This window comes from Paramormyrops kingsleyae, chromosome 17 (assembly GCF_048594095.1).
Source record: "Paramormyrops kingsleyae isolate MSU_618 chromosome 17, PKINGS_0.4, whole genome shotgun sequence".
Taxonomy (NCBI): Eukaryota; Metazoa; Chordata; class Actinopteri; order Osteoglossiformes; family Mormyridae; genus Paramormyrops; species Paramormyrops kingsleyae.
This window is the reverse complement of record NC_132813.1, coordinates 18,157,243-18,181,562: the sequence shown is the minus strand read 5'-3', so window position 1 is coordinate 18,181,562 and position 24,320 is coordinate 18,157,243. Positions and strand designations below refer to the sequence as shown.

Genomic DNA, 24,320 nt, shown 5'->3' with positions numbered 1-24,320 from the left:
GGCAGGGGGCGGGTGCCTGTTAACCCCTTCCGTTTCTAAGCCGTCGTTACTCTGTCGCGCAGCCCTTTTGTGTAGGAGCCCTGAACCTGGTCCTTCAGACACGGTGACAGAATGAGCCCTTTTGTCTGCCAGGATTGGCCTGATATAAGCCGTAAGGGTTAAGAACGTTGCAGAAGGAAATTTTACCAGCCTGGAGTGCGGGAGGAACAGACCAGTATCACCAGTATCATTTCATGCCTGGTGTTTGACCACAGCGCCGGCTGGTAAGACTTGGTCATCTTCTGCATTCCGCTCACGCCAGCCATTGTTCGGCAGGTATATGATCTTCGGTCATTGTATCCAACAGCGTTACTTTTGTTTGAACATTGGAGGGGTTTAGGTCTCCACCCCTTTAGGGGGAGACCTGATTATTGGGGGGTAAAAAATTTACACCCATGGTTGTATCTGTAAATATGCCCAAGATTTACAGCTGCGTGCTCAGATCTCACTGCACACACCGGTCCCCCCTAGAGACTTTGCTGAATTTGCAGTGCACACAATGTCTTGGGACACTTCCATAATTCAGTAAAATGTATTGCATATTTATTGGTTTCATTAAAAATTATTCATCTAACAAAATATATATATATATATCACATTACAAACAACTAACAACTAGTAGTTTGAGGGAAAAAATAAGTCCATGTAGTAATAAAATGAAACCCAAATTATAGTTCTTAAAGACTTGTTTGGAGTTAAAATTTTTATTGACAAGTAGTCTCATTGGGTGCTTTTTAATTAGTAACATTTTTGAAAGTAACTTGAAATGTCAAACATTTGTGTTTAGTATCGCTTTGGATTGCAATTAATAGTTACAATTAATAGCGAAATGCCAGGAATAAAACTGACTCGGTCAAAAATAAAAAAAATCAAGAATAAATATGACACTTAAAAACATGTCCGTGCAGAATTTATGTGCCGATATGTTAAACATGGCTGGTCAATGGACTTATGTTATGAAACCAATACATTTGCAATATTTTTACAGAATTAAGAAAGCGCCCCTAGTCTTTCTGTGCACACTGTAAGTGCCTGTGACATTATTCTCTTGCGTTCTGTGAACATTCAGTCATACTCTGCCTCTCCGTTAGAGTCTATTGAGGTTCTACTGAATGATATTTGATTTCACAGCATGAGAATCCCTGAGTGGTAACACTGAGCAGAGCTTTGAATAGCGAATAATCTTTGCTGGTGATACAAACTTTCTTTACTTGGGCTATGAATGAGCTGAATCTCCCGTTTCCGGTTTCCCAGTGGGTACTGGGCCAGATGGGACCACAGGATGAGACCAGAGTGATTGTGGCAGCCAGGTAACTTTCACTCTGTACTCTGCCATAATTATACATCTCATTCTTACCATACTGCACAAAATCACAAAACCAACAGAATTAGAAATGAATTTTTTTTTTCTTCCAATGCCATTTTGCTTCTTTTTCCCTACAGCCAGTTTCAGTTGTCTGAATATAATATAAAATATTATGTGAATAGAAGCCCCCAGGAATTTTAGATGGATAACCTCCATAAAATGTGTAAGCCATTTTCTATTCCCCCCCCCCCCACATCACCCAGGGTGAGACCTACGAGTGAGCAAGAAGATGCCAGAGGAGAGCAGGGCACCATGTACTGTCCAGACCAGCGCCACCTGCTGGTACAAATCGAAATTATTTTTTTTCCAGTGGCATCCAGGAGGCCGTGTGGGTTTGCTTGTTGCCTCCAGGATTTTTATCTGTATGGCATGTGTGTGTTCTCTGCCTGTTGTGTGGGCTCCCTTTGAGTACTCTGCTGTCGTGCCGTGGCCAGTGAGGTGCAGATTGTCCATTGTGAGTGCGTGTGTGAATGCGTGTATATGCTGTGAGATGGACTGGCACCCTGTCCAAGCTCTACCTGCCTTAGCCCTGTGCTTCCTATACATACAGTGCTTTGTATTGAACCTCCATCAAAAATGATCAAATTTGCCTGAATTACATGACTGATAGATTGACATATTCCTCCTGTCAGTATGTTTATTGCAAGCTCATAGTTTGTCACAGTGCATATTCAAAAGTTAAAATCAATTGTCAGCAAATCTTTTGAAGAATATCAAAACCTGAGAGATGCTGCTTGCATTGTACATCAATACAGATGCTTCTCACTTTAAAATGGTTTATCTGACTGTGATACTTTCTGCTGATACTGGGCAAAGGCAGCATCCGCCCAGCCACGCTTCCGGTTTCTGTGGCTTTACCGACCATAAACATCTCCTACACTGTTAAACAATGTGTCATACGGTGTGTTTTTTACATATTCGGTGACAGCAGTTATTTACGCCTTTATTATCACATTCATATACGACTTACAAACGTAACCCCATCAGATTCTGAGGAGTATCTTTACTTGATATAGCCACCTTTTACTATAATAACAGCAGTAAGTGTTTTGGGGTAAGTAGCTCCCAGCTTTTTACATGGTTACAGAGTGATTTTTGCCTGTTCTTCATGGCAGACTTGCCCCAGGTCCCTCGGCTTGGTTGGATGTCACTTGACTGCGTTTTCTAAAGAAAGCCACAGGATCTCAATGGGATGTAGACCTGGACTTTGACTTGGCATCATTCACCTTTTGTTTTTTAATTACTCCTGTATTGCTTTGGCCTTCAGCTTAGGATCATTGACCTGCTGAAATATTAACTTCTTCCCATGTTTCAGTTTCAGACTGAAGCATGTTTTTCTCTCCCGTTGATTTTAAGAAAATGCCCAGCTCCCGAAGCTGAAAATTGTCCCCATAGCATGACGCTGTCACCGCCAAACTTCTCTGTGGGGATGGCCACACATTGTGCTTTGATTTTTGGCCAAAAATCTCTCTTGGCCTCATCAGACCGCAAAGCCTTGACTGATATGTTAGCTGGGTCATTCTCATACTTTCTGGCCAACTCTAGACATGCTTTCATGTAGCTCTTCGGACTGAGGTCTTCATTCTAGGTTCCTTCCCACACAGGCCAGCAGTATGCAGTATGCACTGCTGCAGTATGCAGTACGCACTGCTACAGCATGCAGTATGCACTGCTGCAGTATGCACTGCTGCAGTATGCAGTACGCACTGCTACAGTATGCAGTTGCACTTCTGCAGTATGCAGTACGCACTGCTGCAGTATGCAGTACGCACTGCTACAGTATGCAGTATCACGTCTGCAGTATGCAGTACGCACTGCTACAGTATGCAGTATCACTGCTGCAGTATGCAGTATGCTCTTGACATGGTTGACTGGTGCAGCTTCACTCCACCCTCAGCCACTGAACTCTGTATCTCTGTTGTTCTCACTCTGGCTTTGCTCCCCAGTCTCCTCTTTGTCTCTTTGCTGTGTTTTGAGGGATGGCAGGTTTGACGTAGCTCCCACTTTCTCGGTATTGACCCAGCAGTGCTTACTGGGATGTCCAATCTCAGGGATATTTTTTGTAGCCTATTCTAAATGCATCCAGTTCAATTAATTCATTTCTAACTTCTTTATAATGCTCCTCAGTCTTCATTTCCACTCCCTTCCCTCGCATTGTCAGTCTTGCAGGGGTTAACTGTAAGACAATTGTGTCCTCAGTAAGGCAATGTTTTCTTTCTGTGTTTTTCTACTTTTTTATATGGCGCTTCCAAGGCACAGGGGCTAAATAATTATGTCAGGTTTGTCAGGTCAGGCTGGGGAGCCTGCATTGGTACAGCACGTTGCCATACCCACCACATGACAAAACAATTCAGGATCCCGGTTGATGATCTCCCGCAGGCAAACACACAGTCCCGTCCCACCCTCCAGAAAAGCCCATCAATCTGCCACTGCTAGGTGTAACTTGGGCGTCGCCTCGTTCTGGTCCAGCCGCTCGGGTCCTCAGCAACGAGGATCCTGCGAGCCGGATCACCCTCAGGGAAACGCGCCACATGGCCGTAGTGCCGTAACTGATGCTGCCCCACAGTGCAGCTATTTCACCTCTTTTGTGTCTCTCTCAGCAGCCGCTTGTTCAAGACTAAATCAAACCCAAGCACTCTCTGAAGACACACGGTATCAGTCTTCGCCTCAGGTCACTGGATAGCGTCCATGTCTCACAGCCATACAACAAAATAGGGAGCAAATAACTGATTTGACTGAAAATTTACTGTGAGAGATTGAGTTTGCAATAAAAAATACTGACGGGAGGAATATGCAGGGCTGCCAACTCGGGCATCTGACGTGATACTCGTGCTTTCAGAATTTCACGCTCACGCAAGATATCTTACGGCAAATCTATATAATTCCATTATAAACCTAAAATTAGTTACATCAAAAGTGTACAGATTATTTACAAGGTAATAATGAGTGTGCAGACTTGCCTTGAATTGAAAATCTCACACCAGCTGACCAAAGTTAATAAAACTGATATATGTATGCATCACTTTTAACTGAGGCAAATCTGGTTCAATAGTTTTGCTGGGCGCTGCATAGTGAGTACAGCCCATAATACAGCGTCACTGTAGTAACTGTGGCTGTGAGTGTGCCGGGGGGCTCCTGTCTGCTGATCTCTTCTCATCCTCGCTCTTCTCCTAGGTTTGTCATGGAGGCCGTGAGAAGGCCTTCTCGTTTGACGTGGTCCTGGGGCCACAGAGCTCCCAGCAGGACGTGTTTGAGGAATGTGGCATGAAGAAGCTGATCGACATGGCCATTGTGGGGTGAATACGGCTCACGCGAGCACCCCAGCACATCGGGTGGTGTCCCATGATGTCGTTGGTCTCCTCCCTGATTTTCATTGGTTTCTGACAGGTTCTCATGTACGGTGTTTGCTTTCGGACAGACAGGCTCCGGGAAGACCTACACAATCACAGGACCACATTCACTGGTAAGACCCTATTCATCTGCTTATCAGCTGCTTTCAGCCTTAGAAAGTTTATATTTGAAACGGTTTTATATTTGTAATCAAGCCATTTAAGGGCACTTTTCCACCGCACCAAGTACGATGCTTTTGGTATTTTCGCTTTTCTATTGACTTCCGGTCGAGTACCAGTACCAAACACGGCAAATGGGGCACTACTTTGGTACTTTGGCTGGGATTTCAAACGCTTTGTTTGTTGATTGCTTATGCAAATAGCCTGCCTCTGAAACACATGTGATTTAGTTGTAATAAATATTGGGGTATTTATAAAACAAAAAAGGAGTTCATGAATTTCTCACAAACTTGTCTTCAAGTGATTTAGACGGTAAGAATGAAAACGATTACGATTGTCTCAGAGAATGTAACTTTAAACTGATTTTTAAACATATAAGAATCTATAAAAGGAATAATAATTAAAATTGCAATGCTTGCCATGTTTTTTTTCCCCTATGGCAGAGTAAAGAAAAGTAAGAAAAAGCCTTATTTTAATATAGCTAACTAGCAATGTAAGAATTGGGTGTACATAACATGCAATATTGCTATTAATATTGCACATCGCTAAGCCCTATAAAATACTACAGCCATTTTTTGAATTCAGTACAAAATATGGCACCTTACACTATGATGTCATTTGGTGCCGGTACCAGTTTTTACACCAGTGGAAAACCAACACCTTGCCGCCTCTGTAACTGTGATCAATCTGTGATTGTTCAGTAGCACCTCGATAGAGGCGCAGGGATTGCTGGGATTGCTGCGAGAGAGTGGTGTTGAGCTGCAGCGATTGTTTGGGATTGTTTTTTTGGAGTGTTTTGAGTGTTTGTGTGCTTTACCTGTTTACGTGGGTGGCTGTTTATTTCTATTTATTGTTCTTATTTCGGTCAGCGTGAGTGCTTGTCTGTCCTGTCTGTTAATCAACAGCGCGATTATTACCGACGGAGAGCTGCGGGTGTCGCGTGCGCGGCGTTTTTCTGTCCGCGTTTAAACTCCGTAACGAACACCCGCGGGGCGATTATAACTAACAACATCTAACGTCGGTATCGCTACCAAGCGTCGGAAAAGGACAGTTGCTCCTGAGCTTTGCTCGGTCGCCAGTCGGGGCCGGGAGGACATTTTCCACTTTTTTCCCGCTCCGGCAGTAGCCTGCTGTGAGGGGGTTTTTGTGGTTTTTCGACCTCCCAAGAGCAACTTCGATTTCGCCTTGTTTTTAGTTCATACTTGGTTCAGGCAGAAGTTCTTCTGGTAAGTAGTAGTAAGTTTATCAGGTTTAAAATTTTTAATAAAATAATAATTAAGTTCCGTTTTAACACAAGTAATAACTTATTTTAGTGTACTCCGCACGTTACTGCATTTATTGTTACGCAAATTAATCTTTATAGTTAAATACACTATATAAATTTACTGGGCTGGGAGTACGGGGTCATAGTGAGTTAGTTAATTATGGGGCCAGCTCAGTGTTGCGTTTGCAAGATGTTTGCCCTTCTGGACGTTAGTGTCCAGTCGGACTTCATCTGCGAGCGATGTAAGCTAGTGGACTCACTCATGGTCAAGGTTCGCGACCTTGAGGAGCAACTGGCTCGCATCCAATGCAACAGTGAGTTAGATGAGCTAGTTGATACGCCGTTTAGGGAGACGGTGTGTACGCCACTAACGGGGGGGAGGGAGAATGAAGAGCAGAGAGGTCGAGAGAGCTGGGTGACCGTAGGTCGTAGACGCAGGAAAAGGCGTACACACGTTACAGAGGCGGCATCACCTGAGGTGTCTGTGTCTAACAGGTTTCAGGTGCTTCCAGCTTTAGAGCCGGAAGGGACTGGGGAAGCAGGTGGGCCCTTGGGCACTGAGGAGCCCCCTCCCCCCAGAAAGAGGGAGGTTGTGGTAGTGGGGGATTCAATTATTAGGGGAGTAGACAGTTATGTGTGCACGCGTGATAGAGGGTCCCGTACGGTGTCTTGCCTGCCTGGTGCCCAGGTAGGAGACCTTCCAGATCGTGTGGACAAGCTTTTGGCCCCAGCTGGGGTGGATCCAGTTGTCGTGGTGCATGTTGGCACCAACGACATAGGCAAGGGTAGAAGGGCTGTTCTGCAGGATAAATTTATAGAAGTCGCCAATAAGCTTAGAAGCAGAACGTCCATGGTGGTATTTTCCGAAATACTCCCCGTGCCACGCGCAAGTGAGGCTAAGTTAGCTGAGATAAGGAGATTAAATGCGTGGCTAAAAGGATGGTGTAGGAAAGAGGGGTTTAGGTTTATGGGGCACTGGAGGACCTTCTGGAACAGGTGGGACCTGTTCAAGCCGGATGGGTTGCATCTGAACCGGAGGGGAACCAGTGTACTGGGAAGGCGTATTTGTAGAGTAGTTGAGGAATGTTTAAACTAGGGACTGGGGGGGCAGGGAGGTTAGTTAAGTATGTAACTGGGGGGAAACGGAAAGCCCAGAAAAATCATATTATAAGTAGGCACTGTAATAAGCCTACCCTTTGTTGTCTGTATTTAAACGCCAGGAGTATTAGGAATAAAATTCATGATTTAGAGGCTCTTATCTCATTGGACTCTTATGATATTATAGCAATAACTGAAACGTGGTTGAGTGATAAGGATGGACAAGAATATAATATGGATGGTTACACATTGTTCCGTAAAGACCGTATAGGTAAGAAGGGAGGTGGTGTTGCAGTATATGTAAAGGAAATCTTGCAGGCAAGGGAGCTTACTGATATAAGTAAAAGTACGGAAGCTATATGGGTAAAATTAGATGCTACAAACTCAAATAGCCTAATTGTCGGTGTTTGTTACAGAGCACCCAATGTAGCTGCTGAGGAAAGCAGATTGTTATACAGTGATATTAGGATTATGAGCAATAAAAATGATGTGGTAGTTATGGGTGATTTTAATCTACCGGGGATACAGTGGGACATTGTTGCTGGCTCTTCTGAAAATGAACTTGAGATGGTGGAATTAGTACAGGATTGTTTTTTTACTCAGTTTGTTAACACCCCTACCAGGGGAGATGCCATTCTTGATCTTGTTTTGTCTAATAACCAGGACAGGATTGGTAAATTAGATGTTTTAGAACCACTTGACAGTAGCGATCATAACATGGTTAAATTTGAGGTTAAGTTTAGTGCCCGAAGAGCAAAGTCCAAATCAAAAATATATAATGTTAGGAAGGCTAACTTCAATTGTATGAGATTAAAACTAGAAACCGTGAACTGGATGGAGTTAAATAACAAAACTGTTGAAGAGGCATGGGAATTTTTTAAAAGCACATTATTGCAAGTACAAGAGGACTTCATACCTGTTTCTAGCAAGAATAAATCTAGGAAATTGCAACCTAGGTGGTTTAATAGGGACATAAAGTATAAAGTAAGGAGGAAAAGGGCTTTGTTCCAGAGATGGAAAATAACTGATGATGACATAATAAAGCAAGAGTATCTAAATCTACAGGCTGAATTAAAAAATGACATTAGACGAGCTAAAAGGAATGTCGAAAGGAAGATCGCATTGGAGGCTAAGGATGACGTTAAAAGTTTCTTCCAGTATTTTAACTCTAAAAGAGCTCTAAAAGCTGAAATTACTAATCTGCAGGATAGTAAGGGTCTTATAATTGAAAACGACATTGACATAGTAAATGAGTTCAATGATAGTTTTGCACGGGTATTCACTGTCGAGGACACTAGTAACTTACCAGTTCTTATTACTAATTCAACATCGTCTATAACTAATATATATATAACTGAAGCTGATGTTTTGCAAAGCCTAGCTAAGCTCAAAATAAATAAATCACAGGGCCCTGATGGCATCTTACCTATAGTGTTAAAAGAGATGAGGGATATTATTTGCCGACCCTTAACATTACTGTTTCAAAAATCCTTATCTGAAGGTGTGGTACCTTCTGATTGGAAGCATGCCAACATAACGCCCATTTTCAAAAAAGGGGATAGAAGTAATTTGTCAAACTATAGGCCAATAAGTCTAACTTGTATAACTGGTAAAGTTATGGAGGCTATAATCAAAGAGAAAATGGTAGATTACCTGGACTCAAATAACATTTTGAGGGATAGCCAGCATGGATTTAGGAGAGGTAGATCCTGTTTAACAAATCTGTTGGAGTTTTTTGAGGAAGCTACTCAGGAAGTTGATGATAAGAAGGCCTATGATGTCATCTATTTAGATTTCCAAAAGGCTTTTGATGTTGTTCCCCACAAGAGGCTCTCACTTAAACTCAAAGCGACAGGTATTTTAGGAACTGTAGCGACTTGGATTGATAACTGGTTAACGGATAGGAAGCAGCGAGTAGTTATAAGAGGCTCGATGTCACAGTGGGCCTGCGTTCATAGTGGGGTACCGCAGGGTTCAATTTTAGGACCACTTTTGTTCCTAATTTACATAAATGATATAGACACCAATATATACAGTAAACTGGTGAAATTTGCAGATGACACCAAGGTGGGTGGTGTAGCAGATACTGAACTAGCGGCTCAGCAGCTACAGCGGGATCTTAATTTAATTAGTGACTGGGCTGACACCTGGCAGATGAAATTTAACATAGACAAATGTAAGGTACTCCATGTAGGGAGCAGAAATATAAAGTACAGGTATTTTATGGGACCTACTGAAATAAAGGTAGCTGATTATGAGAAAGACCTTGGTGTGTATGTTGATGCTTCCATGTCTCATTCTCGCCAGTGTGGGGAAGCAATAAAAAAGGCCAATAGGATGTTGGGGTACATCTCCAGGTGTGTGGAGTTTAAGTCAAGGGAGGTAATGCTAAGATTATACAATTCCTTGGTGAGACCTCACCTAGAATATTGTGTACAGGTTTGGTCACCATATCTTAAAAAGGACATAGCGGCCTTAGAAAAGGTGCAGCGTAGGGCCACAAGAATGATTCCTGGTCTTAGAGGAATGTCATACGAGGAAAGGTTATTTGAGCTAAATCTGTTCAGCCTCAAGCAAAGGAGACTGAGGGGGGACATGATCCAGGTCTATAAGATTCTAACAGGTTTGGATGCTGTTCAACCGAATAGTTACTTCAGCATTAGTTCAAATACAAGAACTCGTGGCCATAGGTGGAAATTAGCGGGAGAACATTTCAAACTGGATTTAAGGAAGCACTTCTTTACACAGCGTGTAGTCAGAGTATGGAATAGTCTTCCTGATAACGTAGTGCAAGCTGAATCCTTGGGTTCCTTTAAATCAGAGCTAGATAAGATTTTAACAACTCTGAGCTATTAGTTAAGTTCTCCCCAAGCGAGCTCGATGGGCCGAATGGCCTCCTCTCGTTTGTATAGTTCTTATGTTCTTATGTTCTTAAGTACCAAACTTTCAGTACTTTCTCAAACTACCAAAAGTTTGGTACCTGGTGCAGTGGAAAAACACCCTAAGTGAAAGCTGTGTAAAGTGTGAAGGTATCTCCTTGGTTGGTTTGAAATGGAAAACTGTCCATTTTTAGATTGAACCTTCAACCAATGTTTTTCCCCTAGTTCCTAGGAAGCTCACAGGAACCTCAAATGTATGGCTTGATGCAGAGGTCGGTGTCTTATCTTCTTGACCAAACCCAATCGATGGATGGCGACGTCTCCTTGAGTGCCTCTTACCTGGAGATCTATAATGAGCAGGTGGTCATTTGGCCTGGCTCTTGCACCATATGACAGTATTTTACTCTATATGTGAAAAAGTTCAGCAGAAATTTATATACTTGGTCCTTACAAAACACCCTCGGGAACAGAATAATTGTAGTGTATGATTCTTTAGGCTTTTATACATGGTGATTATGTTCTCCAGTCTAGTTTATGCCCCTGCAGGTCCGGGATCTCCTCACTCCCTGGTTGACGTCCTCCTTGTCTGTCCGCGGAAACCAAACTCACGGCTTTTATGTGGAGAACTTGTCCACTGTTGAACTTGGCTCTCTGGAGGACTTTATGAAGCTCCTGGAGGCAGGTGCGAGCAAGTTATCTGGACGTGTCTCTGTGGGTTTTTCCGGTTTGCCGACTGCCTTGCCTCCGCACACATTGCTCCAGGCTTGAGGAGCAGACGCACATCCTCGCAGGCCCAGAATGAGCACTCCAGCCGCAGCCACTCCATCCTGACGGTCTCCATCAGAGCTGAAGCGGTGAGACGCCTGTCTTTCTACCCTCCACGCATTCCTGTGCTACTCCTGCTGCACTCTTTAAGGACCCATCTCTGCTTCAATGGGGGGCCATCTTGGGTAGAGTGAACATCCTCTACATCTTCTTTCTTAGGCTAATGCGAATGAAGGCACGGCCACCCAGGGGAAACTGTGCCTAGTGGACCTAGCAGGAAGTGAACGGTTGAGGGGGCCCAGCTCCACAGAAGATCTCCTGGAAGAGGCTGCCAACATCAACCGAAGTCTCTTGTCTTTGGGTAGGTGTCAGCTGCATCTGTCTCCGAAAGCAAAACAGGATCTTCTAGGTGCTTCATGACCTTCCCTGTGTCCGCTTTCTCTCTCTACGCAGGCAAGTGCATATCTGCACTAGTGGACCCTAGGAAGAAGAGCGGGCACATTCCGTACCGTGACAGCAAGCTCACCAAGCTGCTCTCTGATTCCCTGGGTGGAGCAGGCATCACGCTCATGGTTGGCAAGCTTGCCAAGTGGGCACACTTCACAGGACTCTTGCTCCTTGCTTTATGCTCAGTCTGATGGCCCAGTTTTTTCCCCCACAGATCGCCTGTGTGTCCCCCGCCACAGCCAACCTTCAGGAGACCCTGAATACGTTGCGTTTTTCCAGCCGAGCCAAGAGAATCAAAAACAGACCGATAGCCAAACACGTGAGAGAGGGCCGGCGTTTCCCTTCTGTGGGCATGCAAAGTGCATAGAGTCACACATGGCTATGTGCCTCCCCTGTGCTTTGCGTGCATCTGTACTCTCCCAGGTCCTACGCGAGAAGCTGGTGGTCAGCCTGCAGGGAGAGATCCGTTTGCTGCGCAGTGAGAACATGCTTCTTCGACAACATCTTTCCTCAGCAGAAGAATCGGCCAGAAGATCTTCTGTACCCATTTCTGCCTGCTGTATGTTTCTTTTTTTCTTCTTTTTTTTGTGAAATTGTGCAATTAATTCATTAAAGACTCCTCCCACCTGTAGATGGCGGTAGTGAGCCGCTAGGGAAGGTTGAAACGGACCCTGTGGCAGAGGGGTCCTCTTGCTCGAGTGTGTGTCTTAAAAACCTGCTGCAGGAGCTCATGCAGGATAACAGAAGACTGCAGTGAGTGTGTCCATATGCCACTGTTATTTTATCTGCTTTATCAGCGTTTTTCCAATAGCATATTATGTCATGTGTTTCACTAACACCCATTAGTACAAATAAAAATGTTGATGCAGTTTCCTACCCGTTTTACTGCGATCAGACCGCTAACCATCACTTAACATATGCACCACAGAGAGGAAAAGGCAGCACTGCTCAACTGCATCCAGTCCTCCAAGCAACAGGGGGCGCTCCTGTCACTTGAGAATGCTCAGTTGCTGCACAAACTGGACGAACTGCAAAGGTCTGATACACCTGTGATCTGTTATGTCACACCTCTAACCACATGTTGTAAAAGTGTCTGTTGCATGTGCAGGGTCATATCGAGCACCGCACACGCCACCAGCAGCTGCTCGGGTCCATCGCTGTGTGGGCGGGCTGCTCACTGCAGCCTGCAGTGTGTCCATCATCAGCTGCCGCTAGCCATCATCAGCCCCCTGCACAGATGCCGTGCAGTGAGTGTCTGCATGTCAGGACACAGGAGTGTTACAGTTATGATCTGGGTAACATAGCACCTAGACACCAAACTGTTTGACATTTTACTAGAATGATTAAGGTGCTGTTTCTGAGAGTATCAGTATTCTGCCTGCTATCCCAATGTAATTTAACAGGTAAATTCAGCTTTTAAGTAGACGCTGTGTGTGTGTGTGTGTGTGTGTGTGTGTGTGTACTATGTGTGCATTGAAATGAATGAGCAGTCCCCATAAGGATATGTTTACCCTACGTGTGCGTGCGTGTGTGTGTGTGTGTGTGTGTGAGAGAGAGAGAGAGAGAGAGAGAGATAGATAGATAGATAGATAGATAGATAGATAAAAAAAACTGTTACTTTGACCTTGTGAGGACATTTTTGCAGTTCCCACAATGGGAAACTCAATGTTATAAAAATCTGTCAATGCAATTGAAGAACTAAAATACCAAAAGTCCCGTATTACTTGTGTTTAAGGTTAGGGCTGGGTAGAGGTTAGGATTAGGGTTTTGCCCATAGAAATGAATGGAAAGTCCCCATAAAGATATGAATACAAATGTATTGATATCTATGTGTGTGTCTGTGTGTGGGCCCCTAACATCTATAACACCCCCCCAGCCTGTGCAATGCCCCCCTGTGCCCCTAACATTTATAACACCCCCCCCCCCAGCCTGTGCGATGCCCTCCTGTGCCCCTAACATTTATAACACCCCCCCAGCCTGTGCAATGCCCCCCTGTGCCCCTAACATTTATAACACCCCCCCCCCCAGCCTGTGCGATGCCCTCCTGTGCCCCTAACATTTATAACACCCCCCCAGTCTGTGCAATGCCCCCCTGTGCCCCTAACATTTATAACACCCCCCAGCCTGTGCAATGCCCCCCTGTGCCCCTAACATTTATAACACCCCCCCCCCATCCTGTGCGATGCCCCCTGTGCCCCTAACATTTATAACAACCCCCCAGCCTGTGTGATACCTGTGTAATTAAGTAGTTAAAGTGGACTTTCCCTCCCAATGACTGAGAAATACATACTTTGTATTTAATGACCTTCACGACTGGTCAGGACTGCTGTAAGATTTGGTGCACCTTTCATCTCTGCCATATCTCCGTTTTGCCAGCGGGTGGCACTGCCTCCTCTCCGGGCCCTGCAGGCTGTTGCCTCTGGGGAGAAATATTCAGCCCAAACTGAAATCCAGAGTGAGCCTCCCAGTCAGAGCGCAGGACTTCATGGACGGTGAGATTGCCTCTCCGGATATCAGCTGGGTCCCAATAACAAAATCCCCAGCAGCAGCAACCCTTTAGGAGGTTATATGTACTTCGCTTTTAGTATGTGTGTTTATGCACATGTATGTTTAACGCGACGTGTGTGTTTATGCACATGTATGTTTAACATGATGTGTGTTTATGCACATGTATGTTTAACATGATGTGTGTTTATGCACATGTATGTTTAACGCGACGTGTGTGTTTATGCACATGTATGTTTAACGTAATGTGTCTATGCACATGTATGTTTAATGCCACACGTGTGTTTATGCACATGTATGTTTAACGCGACGTGTGTGTTTATGCACATGTATGTTGAACGCGACGTGTGCTGTGTGTACCCAGCTCAGGGACAGAGAGCAGGGGCCGCATTCAGCATTTCCTGGCTCTGAGGGACAGCAGGGCCCTTCGGGGTCGGCCTGCGGAGCCCCCCTCCTGGAGGTCTCCCAACAAGGTGCTCCCGAGTGCCCCGCCCATCTCGGCACTGAGCAAAGGAGCCACAACCCGCTGAAAAGTGCAGTGATGTTTCAGTGATAACGGCTTGCAGCCTAAAAGATCATCATTTTCAATGTCTTAGTCATCCAGAAGAGCTCCTGAATAAATGGGAAATGACTCCTGCTAAACCAGGGGTGTCAAACTCCATTCCTAGGGGGCCGGAGCCCTGTGTAGCTTAGCTCTTTCCCTGTTGCACTGCAAATGATTCAGCTCAAGAGCTGTGTGGTAATTAGCACAAGGAGGTGAATCAGGTGTGTTAAATGAGGGGAAAACCAAAAATCAGCAGGGCTCTGGCCCCCCAGGACCAGAGTTTGACACCTGTGGGTTAAACAATCGCTGGCCTCTTTTGTCATCCAGAGCAGCAGATTCTGATTGAGTGGAAAAAGAGCAACAGCTTCCAGGGAGGAAGGCTGGCCGTCACCCCTAAAGACAATCATGGGAAGCTGCCAGGTTTGGGCAGATTTGATCACATGATTATGGCCATATGCTCACTAGCCACCACAGTAAATCAATAAAAAATGATTTTATTCATTTGTACATTTAGCTATGAAATATTAAATTATTTGGTTATATCATCTTTTTAATTATTTTGATTCATTGATGATTGGGGTCAGACTGTGTGCTTTCTCTCTGAAATCTGAATGAAATCTGTCTTCACCTTTTCTCCGCCCTTGGTGCCCAGCCAGTATTTCGCTGTGGATCTTGGGTATGGGGGATATGCAAGGTCAACCATCATTGACTGTAAATCCACTCTGTAATATCGATCTGCCAAAAAGAGAAGCGGAAGGTAGTGTTAGTGAGAAAGATGAGCGTTGGGCTGCAAAGTGCTGAGGTCTCCTCTACAATGTCATTATCTCCCCTTGCTGTTTTGTTACACTAAGGTAAAAATACATGTGGAGGACCAATTGGCTGCAGTAGCCACTTCAGTTTTTTTTCGGGGTGCGGTTTTGTCATTTTACAGAAGTTTAGCCAAACATTTTTTATTGATTGATCCACTATAGTAATGGCCAATTATTATACTTGCTGCAAAGATTCTGTTGTTACCATGATGAATACGAGTACCTAATATTAACTGGTTCTTCTGTCAATCTTGTTATCGCATGTTATTTGTTAATAAAAGGAATGAAAGGACTAGAAAATTATTTGCCATTTGTATGTTGCTTCTGTCTGTACATGTTTCTTTCACAGGACAATATTCTCTCAACACCTTTCTTGAAGAAATAGACCTTCTGCACCAATCGGTTATTTATGCTGTATCTGGAATTGTAGTGTTCCTGCTGCCGGTGGTGCCCACTGATGCAGCGGTAATGGGCCCAGTCGAGGGCCCGGCCCCTATCCCAGTCCTGCCTGCGGGTCTCCTCTCTGTAGAACCTCTCCATGAAGCCCTGGCCCATACTGACATCCCACTTATCCATGCTCCATTGGGGTGACCGTTTCTGCCAGCTTCTCTGCCCCCTGTCCTGCTGCCCCCAGTCCTGCTGCCCCCAGTCCTGTTACCCACAGTCCTGTTGCCCCCAGTCCTGTTGCCCCCTGTCCTGTTGCCTCCAGTCCCGTTGGCCCCAGCCCCTATGGTTGATGCCCTGTTGTTTATGGGTTTACCCAGTCCTGTTTGCGGTTGGTGTTCTGCCTTCTTCTGCTTTTGCCTCTGTGGCCACGGCTGACGTAGAGTCGTCCTGCCGAAACAGCATCCACTGGGGCCTGGACGCCCAGCCAGTCCCTGGTGATGAGAGGGGGGGCGCTACCAAGCCCCTGCCCTGGGGAAGAGGACAGATAAAGGCTTGTCTGTTGTGTTTCACGTCTTTCTTACTCGTCCCATGTTTCATATAAAGTCTGTCCATCTTTGGACTTCAGATTCGTAAGTTTTTCTATAACTACATCAACAAGCCTCACATGGTTTCATTTGGGGACATATTTCAGGGAGTCCCGTCTGAACAGACAGGGACATGCACACAAACTGTGGTTCTTACTGCCACTGAAGAGGCGGGAAGAGGCGCCTCCCCAAGTGCTGCTGAACATTGCAGTGTAGCTCCCAAACAGGGTGGAGGGAGACCTTGCATTCAGCTTGACACACTCTTCATGGGTGGGTTGCTGCTTGAATTCATACTGGTAGTACTGGTCACCTGGAGACAGATAGAGAGCACTCTGGTTAGGAGATAACCATCTGCATGTGAGTGTCTGGTTTATGGGTTTACCGATCTGGAGCACACCATACCTTTGAAGAAGTACACCTTCTCTTTGCCATGGTGATTTTTTGCAGGGACGGCAAAGGCGGCATCCACGTTGTCCGGGATATTTTCGAACCCATCAGAAATGTTCCTTGGGTATTCTTCATCCAACACATTGTCCTCAAACCTCCAGTACATGTTCCCCTGCGGAATTTCATAAGACAGTAGTCCTGTCATGGACATGAGGTGCTGTGGTGGTTATTACTGCTGTGGAGGTGGAAATAGCTTATCTTGTTTCCCCAACCATGGACCGCAACAGACCTAGAAGATGTAGGTCTTGCCCTGGCAGTTGATACGGGTGAAGGCGGCATCAATGGGACCGAAAATGCCCCATACATCCTCGATGCGTTTCGGGTAGCCAGGCAGTACTGCTTTCTCACCAAGCTCGAAGAAGAAACTCCCTGAAAGACAGAGTGTCTTCAACGCTTGCTCTGCCATGGCCAGATGCTACACAGAACAAAGGTTCTGAAATGGAACATAACGTGCAAAGAAACCTTGAGCAAGTGGAGGGAGCAAATGCCCCTGAAAGCGTAAGTTGAGTCATTCTTGAGCTGCATGAAGGAGTCAAAGGCTCGACCACTGCAGGCATCGGCATCTGGGTCTGGACTCTCCGTGGTGTTGACAGTGAGTTCCATGTGGTCTGTGGTGGAGGTCGTTATTGTGACGGTCACCTCCGCAGGGAAAGAGGGTTTCGATGTTTTCAGGTCAGGCTGGGTAATTAATGGGGCCCGTGTGGAAGAATGGGCCAGCTTGCTACCCACCAACGGCATGACAAACGGGGTCAAGCTCCTCGTCATAGTCGTCATCATCTGCATATGCAAATGTGTCCCCACGCACTGAAGCGATAGGACAGGACAGAGCAGGAAACAATCCCTTGAATCACTGGCGTGCACAGATAGAGACGAGGTGGTGCTGAAGCACTTGCCCTTTTGCCCTCAGTCCAAAAAAGTGCCCTTTTGAAAGACGTGATTTTTATTTTTTTTTTAAAGCTGCGCGATTTAAAAAGGTGTGAAAATAATGGCTTGATTTGTGCCCCTTCTTCAAAGACACCCGAACCCTGTCGCTTTTTCACTGTCACCGTGTCACGTGAACACGCTTGCAGTTCATTTGTTGTGAGGCGTGTAGCAGCGGCATGACATAGGACTACTTGGAGTAGGCATAGTAGGCTAACTATAGCGACTGGGAGCCACGGCGGACAACACGGCAGCTCTTTCCCTTCCCAACCAGTCAGGTAACCCATGAATCGAGTGAAATTATTCTGTTTGCCCTCTAAGACCAACCTGCAATTGTTTTGTTGTGAAGTAGCCTGTCAGAAACTGCACATGACAAACTTTGCCAGCTTGCCCCCTCCATCCATCCATATGGATAAACAAAAAAACGACACATTTAAAATGTAACCTAAACCATTTAGGCAACCCCACTCTCCATCAATTCCGACCTTTTTGCATACACTATTGAAAATATCACGTTATGCTATAGGCTACATGCCGTTAGGCAGAGGGCTCTTTTGAGCCCATTTTTCGTTACAAATTTAAGGATGATCTCACGGAAATCTGTGAATAAATACAAAGTTTTCAAACTGAAGTCAGTGACGGGAAGACATCACACTTTTTAGAGATGGAACTGCAGAAAAACCTAAAACCTTGACATGATTATGAATAATAGAATTATGGACGTTTCTCCGTTTTTGTGGATTAGCCTTTCCATAACTAACGTCAACTACTGTCCTACTTTGGTAAGATTGAAATTAATGTCTTTGACTGTCTTTAGTAGGTGTCTCCTGTGAGAAAGTTAGAACACCGTCCAACTGTCTAAAGATGCAGTCTTTAGCCTAACTGGTTGTTACTGACTCAGCGATGCTCGCAGACATTTACGCACTGTGTTGTGACCTGATTGTGACAGAACAGTGACGTTGTTATTGGTAGTTTGAAGGGTACGGTGTTGGGGGTGCATGTTAAAAGTTTTGAGAAGCACTGGTTAGACATGTTAATTTTTTTTGGTGTAACATATTGGCAACATTAACACATTAATTTGCTAAAGGAAAAATAGGCAGTTCCCAATTGCCTGTGAAAACGACCATTCTGCCCTGTTCTCAGTTGAAAGATCCTTTTCAAAGCTAAAAATAATCAAAAAATAAACTAAGAAGTTTGTGTGGAGAAGAAAGGTTGTCTGATCTCCTCTTGTTGGCCATTGAGAAAGATGTGGAGATCAATTACAACGAGGTCATCAACATCTACAAAGACATGGCACCAAGAAGGATGCTTCATTAGAGCAGTACACTCCATTTAAAGGACACTTGAGAATATGTATGTATATAGTTTAGAGTTGGATACAGATTTTATCTTTTTGTGGTGTGATTTTTGATTTTTAGAGAATGTTTTGAAATAAAAGTCAAATTGCATTTAACCTGTGCGTTTTTTTTATTATAAAAAGAAAAGGTTTTCCACATATGCAAAAAGTGCCCTTTTTTCCCCCTGGAGCACTTGCCCCCCAAAATGTCTGTGCACGCCACTGCCTTGAATTATCACAATTCACACAAGATTTAGGTCTCATTACTGTCCTGAGTAGACATCACATGGTATGACTGGTATTTGAAGGAACAGAGTTGGTCTGCTAACAGGAGCTAAAGCTTCACTGGCCTCATGCACTTTGATATTGATGTGAAGTGCAGGTGACTGTCTTGGTGAGCGAAGCACGGCCCTCACTTCTGTCCCTGCAAACGGACTCGTAGTCACTGCAGCAGCTCTCGTAATACGCGCACATGGAGTCACACTGGCAGCCCGTTATCAAGTCATAACCATTCTCACAGCGGTCAAGACAGGAATCTGTGGCCCAAAAAGCAGAAGACCGAAAGATCAAGATTGCAAGTCCTGATGGGAAGAACCAGTTTATCCGCACAATGTTAAAGATTGGACTTGCAAACTTCTAAAGGTTGAAGGTTTGGCAAGTTTTTGCCAAGTCTGTGTACGAGTCTGCAGAAAAACAGTGAAGGATATCTTACCCTCTGTGGCAAGCACAGTGGCCACTGCAGCCAGGAGCAGCATCTCCACCAGCTTCATGCTTCTTGTCTTTGTACTTGAGACAGGCTGGTGCTCCCAGGCCACGGGGCACTGGCTCAAAGTGTCATGCACCTTCCTCTGTTGATCTGAGTGCTGTTACTGGACTGATCATTAAGCAGTGAGGCAGATTGCACCACCAACTACAGAGTAAATGAACAGATAGACTGGAAATACACTCACTGGCCACTCTATTAGGTATACCTGTTCACCTGTCTGTATGTCAGCAGCACAATGTATAAAATCATGCAGATCAAAGTCATGCTCATATCAAACACCAGAATGGGGATTTAAGTGACTTTGAAGGTCACATTGTTCTTGGTGTTAGGTGGACTGGTATGAGTATTTCAGGATATGCTGATCGACTGGTATTTTCACCATCTTTAGGGTTTACAGAGAATGGGCCGAAAAAGAAAAAACATCCAGTGAGCTGTGGTTCTCTGGGAAAAAATGCCTTGTTGATGGCAGAGGTCAGGGACAGACTGGCTCTAGGTGATAGAAAGGCAAGAGTAACTCAACAACTCGTTACCACCAAGGTATGCAGAAGAGCATCTGTGAATGCACAACACATCCAACTCTGAAGCTGATGGGCTACAGCAGCGGAAGACCACACCAGGTGCCACTCCTGTCAGCTACAAACAGGAAACTGAGGCTACAGCGGGCACGGGCTCACCGAAATTAGACAATGGAAGACTGGAAAGAGGTTGCCTGGTCAGATGAGTCTCAATTCACTGCTGCAACATCCAGATGGTAGGGCCAGAATTTAGTGTAAGCAAAATTTTATTTGCACACTTTGGGGCCCTTAGTGCCAACTGAGCAATGTTTAAATGCCACAGCCTACCTGAGTATTGTTGCTGACCATGTCCATCGCTTTATGACCACAGTGTACCCAGCTTCTAATAGCTACTGCAGCAGGGTAACGTGCCATGTCACAGAGCTCATATCATCTCAGACTGGTTTCTTGAACATGAAAATAAGTTCACTGTACTCAAATGGCCTCCACAGTCACTAGATTTCAATAGAGCACCTATGGAATGGGAGATTTGGATGGATGGATGGATTTGCAACAGAAGAGTCGCTTATACGTTAGCCGAATGACAGCAGGCAGAAACTGGCGCGTTTTTCAGTAATATACCGGAGTTAAACTTATTTACACACTTTTAACACAGACACTGGCAGCTATTAACTCATAGGTGGTAGTAAAGCTGAAATTAAAATAAGGCAACACTTATTTTGATACTTTTTTTGTTTGTTCTTTTTCTTAACCGTTCCTTCCTCCTATTCCTCTGTCTCTGCTTATTGACGTTTAGGAGAGAGTGCCAAACATAAATTAACGATGCAAGATTTTCAAACCAAGACAGACAAAGCACAAAAGAGACAACAAAGACACAAATATTGTATATATGTTTTATTGTAAAGCTCATATCCTAGCATATCTTATCCTAGCATATCTACAAACAAATTTACTTTTGTATAGCACGATATCACATTACACCGTCTCAAAGAGCTTTACAGCATCCCCACCCAAAGCCCCCAGTGAGTAAGCCATACATAGGCGACAGTGGCAAGGAAAAACTCCCTATTAGGAAGAAACCTTGGGAGGGACCAGACTCAAAGGGGGAGCCTGTTCAGTTGGCCGTGGTTATGACGGATTAGGGAGAGAGAGCCAGACACGCACACAGCCTGTATCGATGGTACCATGCCGTTCCTTTATTATTCCCCCCCGGTAACATGGGTACAACACAAAGGTTCCTATCTGGCATTTCCCCTCATACTACATCCCCCTTAACAAATACAAAGGTGCCGTCTATGGAAATGCCAGATCACCTAGTAACCACATACTGACATCTTGAAGCAACTACAAAGTCATTAACTTCACCTGTCAGGATTCCCTAACGCTTACATTTTCTAGCACAACTAGAATCTCTACTAAACCGATTTGGCAACTATTAACCCCATTTAAGTAACCTTGGAACATTCATGCCCTAACCCCATCGCCAGTAACAATACAACCCTGACATTATAAAACCTCACCAACAGTCTGCCACAAACACCGTAAACATTCACTAACTAATATCGCAACATGTTCCACAATAGAGCTTCAAGCCCACACAATAACCTTAACAAACGCCTACCGCTGGCAAAATGAACACCCCTTTGGTAAACGATCAAGTCTATGAGCAAACATAGTCTTTCAGGTACGCTGGAGGTACTCTCACTCTAGTGGCAACGTCTCTCCCTAGCAGCAAAGGCCCCTGATCCGGGTCACCTCGTGCCGCAGGCAAGGCAGGTGTGCCCGCCGCTCCGTGTGCGCAGTCCCCAGGTGTGTCGGCCTGCAGGGCAGGGAAAGTCGCTGGTGCTTCAGGAGTGGGCGAGAGATGGTATCGATTCCGGCGAAGGATGCCCCTGGGCGTGTCAACGATGTAAGACCTCGGGGTGCCCGCATGAGACACCACTGTGCCCCTTTCCCGGACATCCTTGACCCATACATGGTCACCTTCACGCACAGGAGGCATGTCGCGTGCTCGGTGGCGACGGTCATAGTTTAGTTTTTGCTGCCTTCTGTATGTCTGTTCCGTACTCCTTAGATTGTCCATATCTGGCCAGCTAGGGTCGAGCTGGGACGGGAGAACAGGGACAGGTGTTCTAATTCTCCTGCCCATAAGAAGCTCTGCCGGGCTATGTCCATTCGCAAGAGGAGCAGCACGATAGGCCATAAGGGCGAGATAGGGATCACAAGACTTCTTCAAAAGGCCCTTGATTGTCCTTACAGCTCGCTCTGCCTCCCCGTTGCTCTGCGGGAAGTGGGGACTGGAAGTAACATGACAGAAGCCCCACTCCAGCGCGAATCGCCGGAAGTGCTCCGACGCGAATTGTGGCCCATTGTCTGAGCGCACCACGTCCGGTATTCCATGACGTGCGAAGATGGACTTGAAGCGCTCAACCACAGCCTCAGATGTTGTGTGAGCGAGTTTGGCCACCTCAAAAAATCTCGAAAAATAGTCCACGACAACCAGGTAAGATTTGTTACTTCCCATCTGGAACAGGTCTGCTCCGACAGTGGACCACGGCCTCGCAGGAAAGACCGTAGGTCGCAATGACTCCTTAAAATTAGTTCTCTCGCAACAACATGTGTCGCAACTCTCAATCAGTCTTGTCAGGTCTTTGCTAAGACCTGGCCACCAAACAGATTGCTTGGCCCTCTCCCTACATTTAGTGATTCCCAAGTGGCCCTCGTGCAGTTTGTGCAGGATGTCTGCTCTACGCGACGCCGGAATTACTATTCTACAGCCATACAGTAGCAAACCCTTATGAACGGTCAGCTCCCCTGAGAAGGGCAAATAGGGTAGAAGTGCTCTGTTTATAGAGAATTTATCAGGCCAGCCCTCCCTACAGTATGTTTTAATTGTGTGGAGTATGTCATCATTGTTCTGATGTGTCCGAAGTTCTTCCAGCCTCTGTTCAGTAGCGGGCAAGCCTGCCACGACAGAATTCACATACAGATCCACCTCTTGCTCCGAAAGGCCCCCTGCTGTGTCCCCCACCGGTGCTCTGGAGAGCACATCAGCAGTTGCAATATCCTTCCCCGGCACATGCGAGATAGTGTAAGAGAACCTCATCAGCCGCATACGCAGACGCTGCAGGCGAGGAGGAAGTTCATCCAGACGTTTGGAGCCTAACAGGGGAACTAACGGTTTGTGATCAGTCTCTATGAGGAAATCTTTCCCAATTAGGAACTCGGAAAACCTCTCACAGGCCCACGAAGTGGCTAAAGCTTCTTTTTCAATTTGAGCGTACCGCTGTTCGGTGTCACTCAAGGCTCTTGAAGCATACGCCACCGGCTTCCAGTCTGTTCCCCTATGTCGCTGGAGAAGAACGGCCCCCAGGCCATAAGAGGATGAATCTGCTGAGACCAGTGTCTCTGCGCTTGGGTCATATAAGGCCAGACCCGGCGGTGTCGTCAGCTCTTCTTTGATAACATCGAAGGCCTGTTGCTGCTGTGGGCCCCAGGTCCACATGTTGGATTTCCTCAACAATTCTCTAAGAGGACGCGTTTTCTCCGCCAGATGAGGTAAGAATTTCCCCAGATGGTTTACCATCCCAAGAAACCGCCTAACCTCCATAACATTACTAGGTTCTGTCATAGATTTCACGGCGGTCAGCTTGTCGGGATCAGCGCTGACTCCTGAGGGCTCAATAACTTGTCCCAGGAACTTTATCCTGCTCCTTGAGAACTCGCACTTGTCGTTCAGTGTCACTCCTGCCTCCTGCAATCGTGTCAACACCTTTCTTAGCCTCTCATCGTGTTCTCTCTGTGTGGTGCCCCAGATGAGAACGTCGTCCATCTGACACACAACCCCTTCCAGTCCCTCCAGGATGCGGGACATGCGCTTCTGGAAGTGTTCTGGGGCAGACGAGATCCCAAAACAAAGGCGATTGTAACAATATCGCCCGAATGGGGTTATGAAGGTTGTGAGGAGCGAGGATTCTTTGGACAACGGGATCTGCCAGAATCCAGCATTGGCATCAAGTTTTGAGAAAACTTTGGCTCCAGCGAGCTGTCCTAATGTATGTTCGACCGCAGGCAGGGGATGCTTCTCCCTCATCACAGACTTGTTTAGCTCAGTGAGATCTGTGCAAATTCTAACTTTC

The 24,320-nt window shown here is 45.6% G+C and overlaps 2 protein-coding genes across 4 annotated transcripts; one reads left to right on the top strand and one right to left on the bottom strand.

Annotated features, from left to right (window-relative positions):
• The first annotated feature begins 25 nt into the window (after positions 1 to 25).
• Positions 26 to 15,528, top strand: LOC111860354 (kinesin-like protein KIF12). Of its 3 annotated transcripts, XM_023844002.2 has the most exons (17): positions 27 to 263; positions 1,294 to 1,349; positions 1,609 to 1,687; positions 4,580 to 4,701; positions 4,793 to 4,868; positions 10,381 to 10,515; positions 10,702 to 10,837; positions 10,918 to 11,009; positions 11,140 to 11,281; positions 11,374 to 11,492; positions 11,582 to 11,686; positions 11,791 to 11,926; positions 12,000 to 12,120; positions 12,296 to 12,403; positions 12,476 to 12,614; positions 13,744 to 13,859; positions 14,237 to 15,528. In XM_023844002.2, exons 2-17 carry the CDS (start codon positions 1,309 to 1,311, stop codon positions 14,400 to 14,402), a joined length of 1,833 nt encoding a protein of 610 aa, XP_023699770.1. In that variant the 5' UTR covers positions 27 to 263; positions 1,294 to 1,308; the 3' UTR covers positions 14,403 to 15,528. The 3 variants fall into 3 exon arrangements, with proteins under 3 accessions (XP_023699743.1, XP_023699752.1, XP_023699770.1); XM_023843975.2 differs by having other exon boundaries at positions 26 to 263; positions 12,296 to 12,614; XM_023843984.2 differs by having other exon boundaries at positions 26 to 315; positions 12,296 to 12,614.
• vtna (vitronectin a) lies at positions 14,997 to 19,670 on the bottom strand. Its single transcript, XM_072701626.1, is given in 10 exon segments — positions 14,997 to 15,151; positions 15,594 to 15,984; positions 15,986 to 16,124; positions 16,338 to 16,506; positions 16,599 to 16,755; positions 16,873 to 17,012; positions 17,132 to 17,402; positions 17,404 to 17,447; positions 19,317 to 19,481; positions 19,613 to 19,670. Coding segments are annotated over 10 exon segments (1,689 nt in total).
• Positions 19,671 to 24,320: the final 4,650 nt, after the last annotated feature.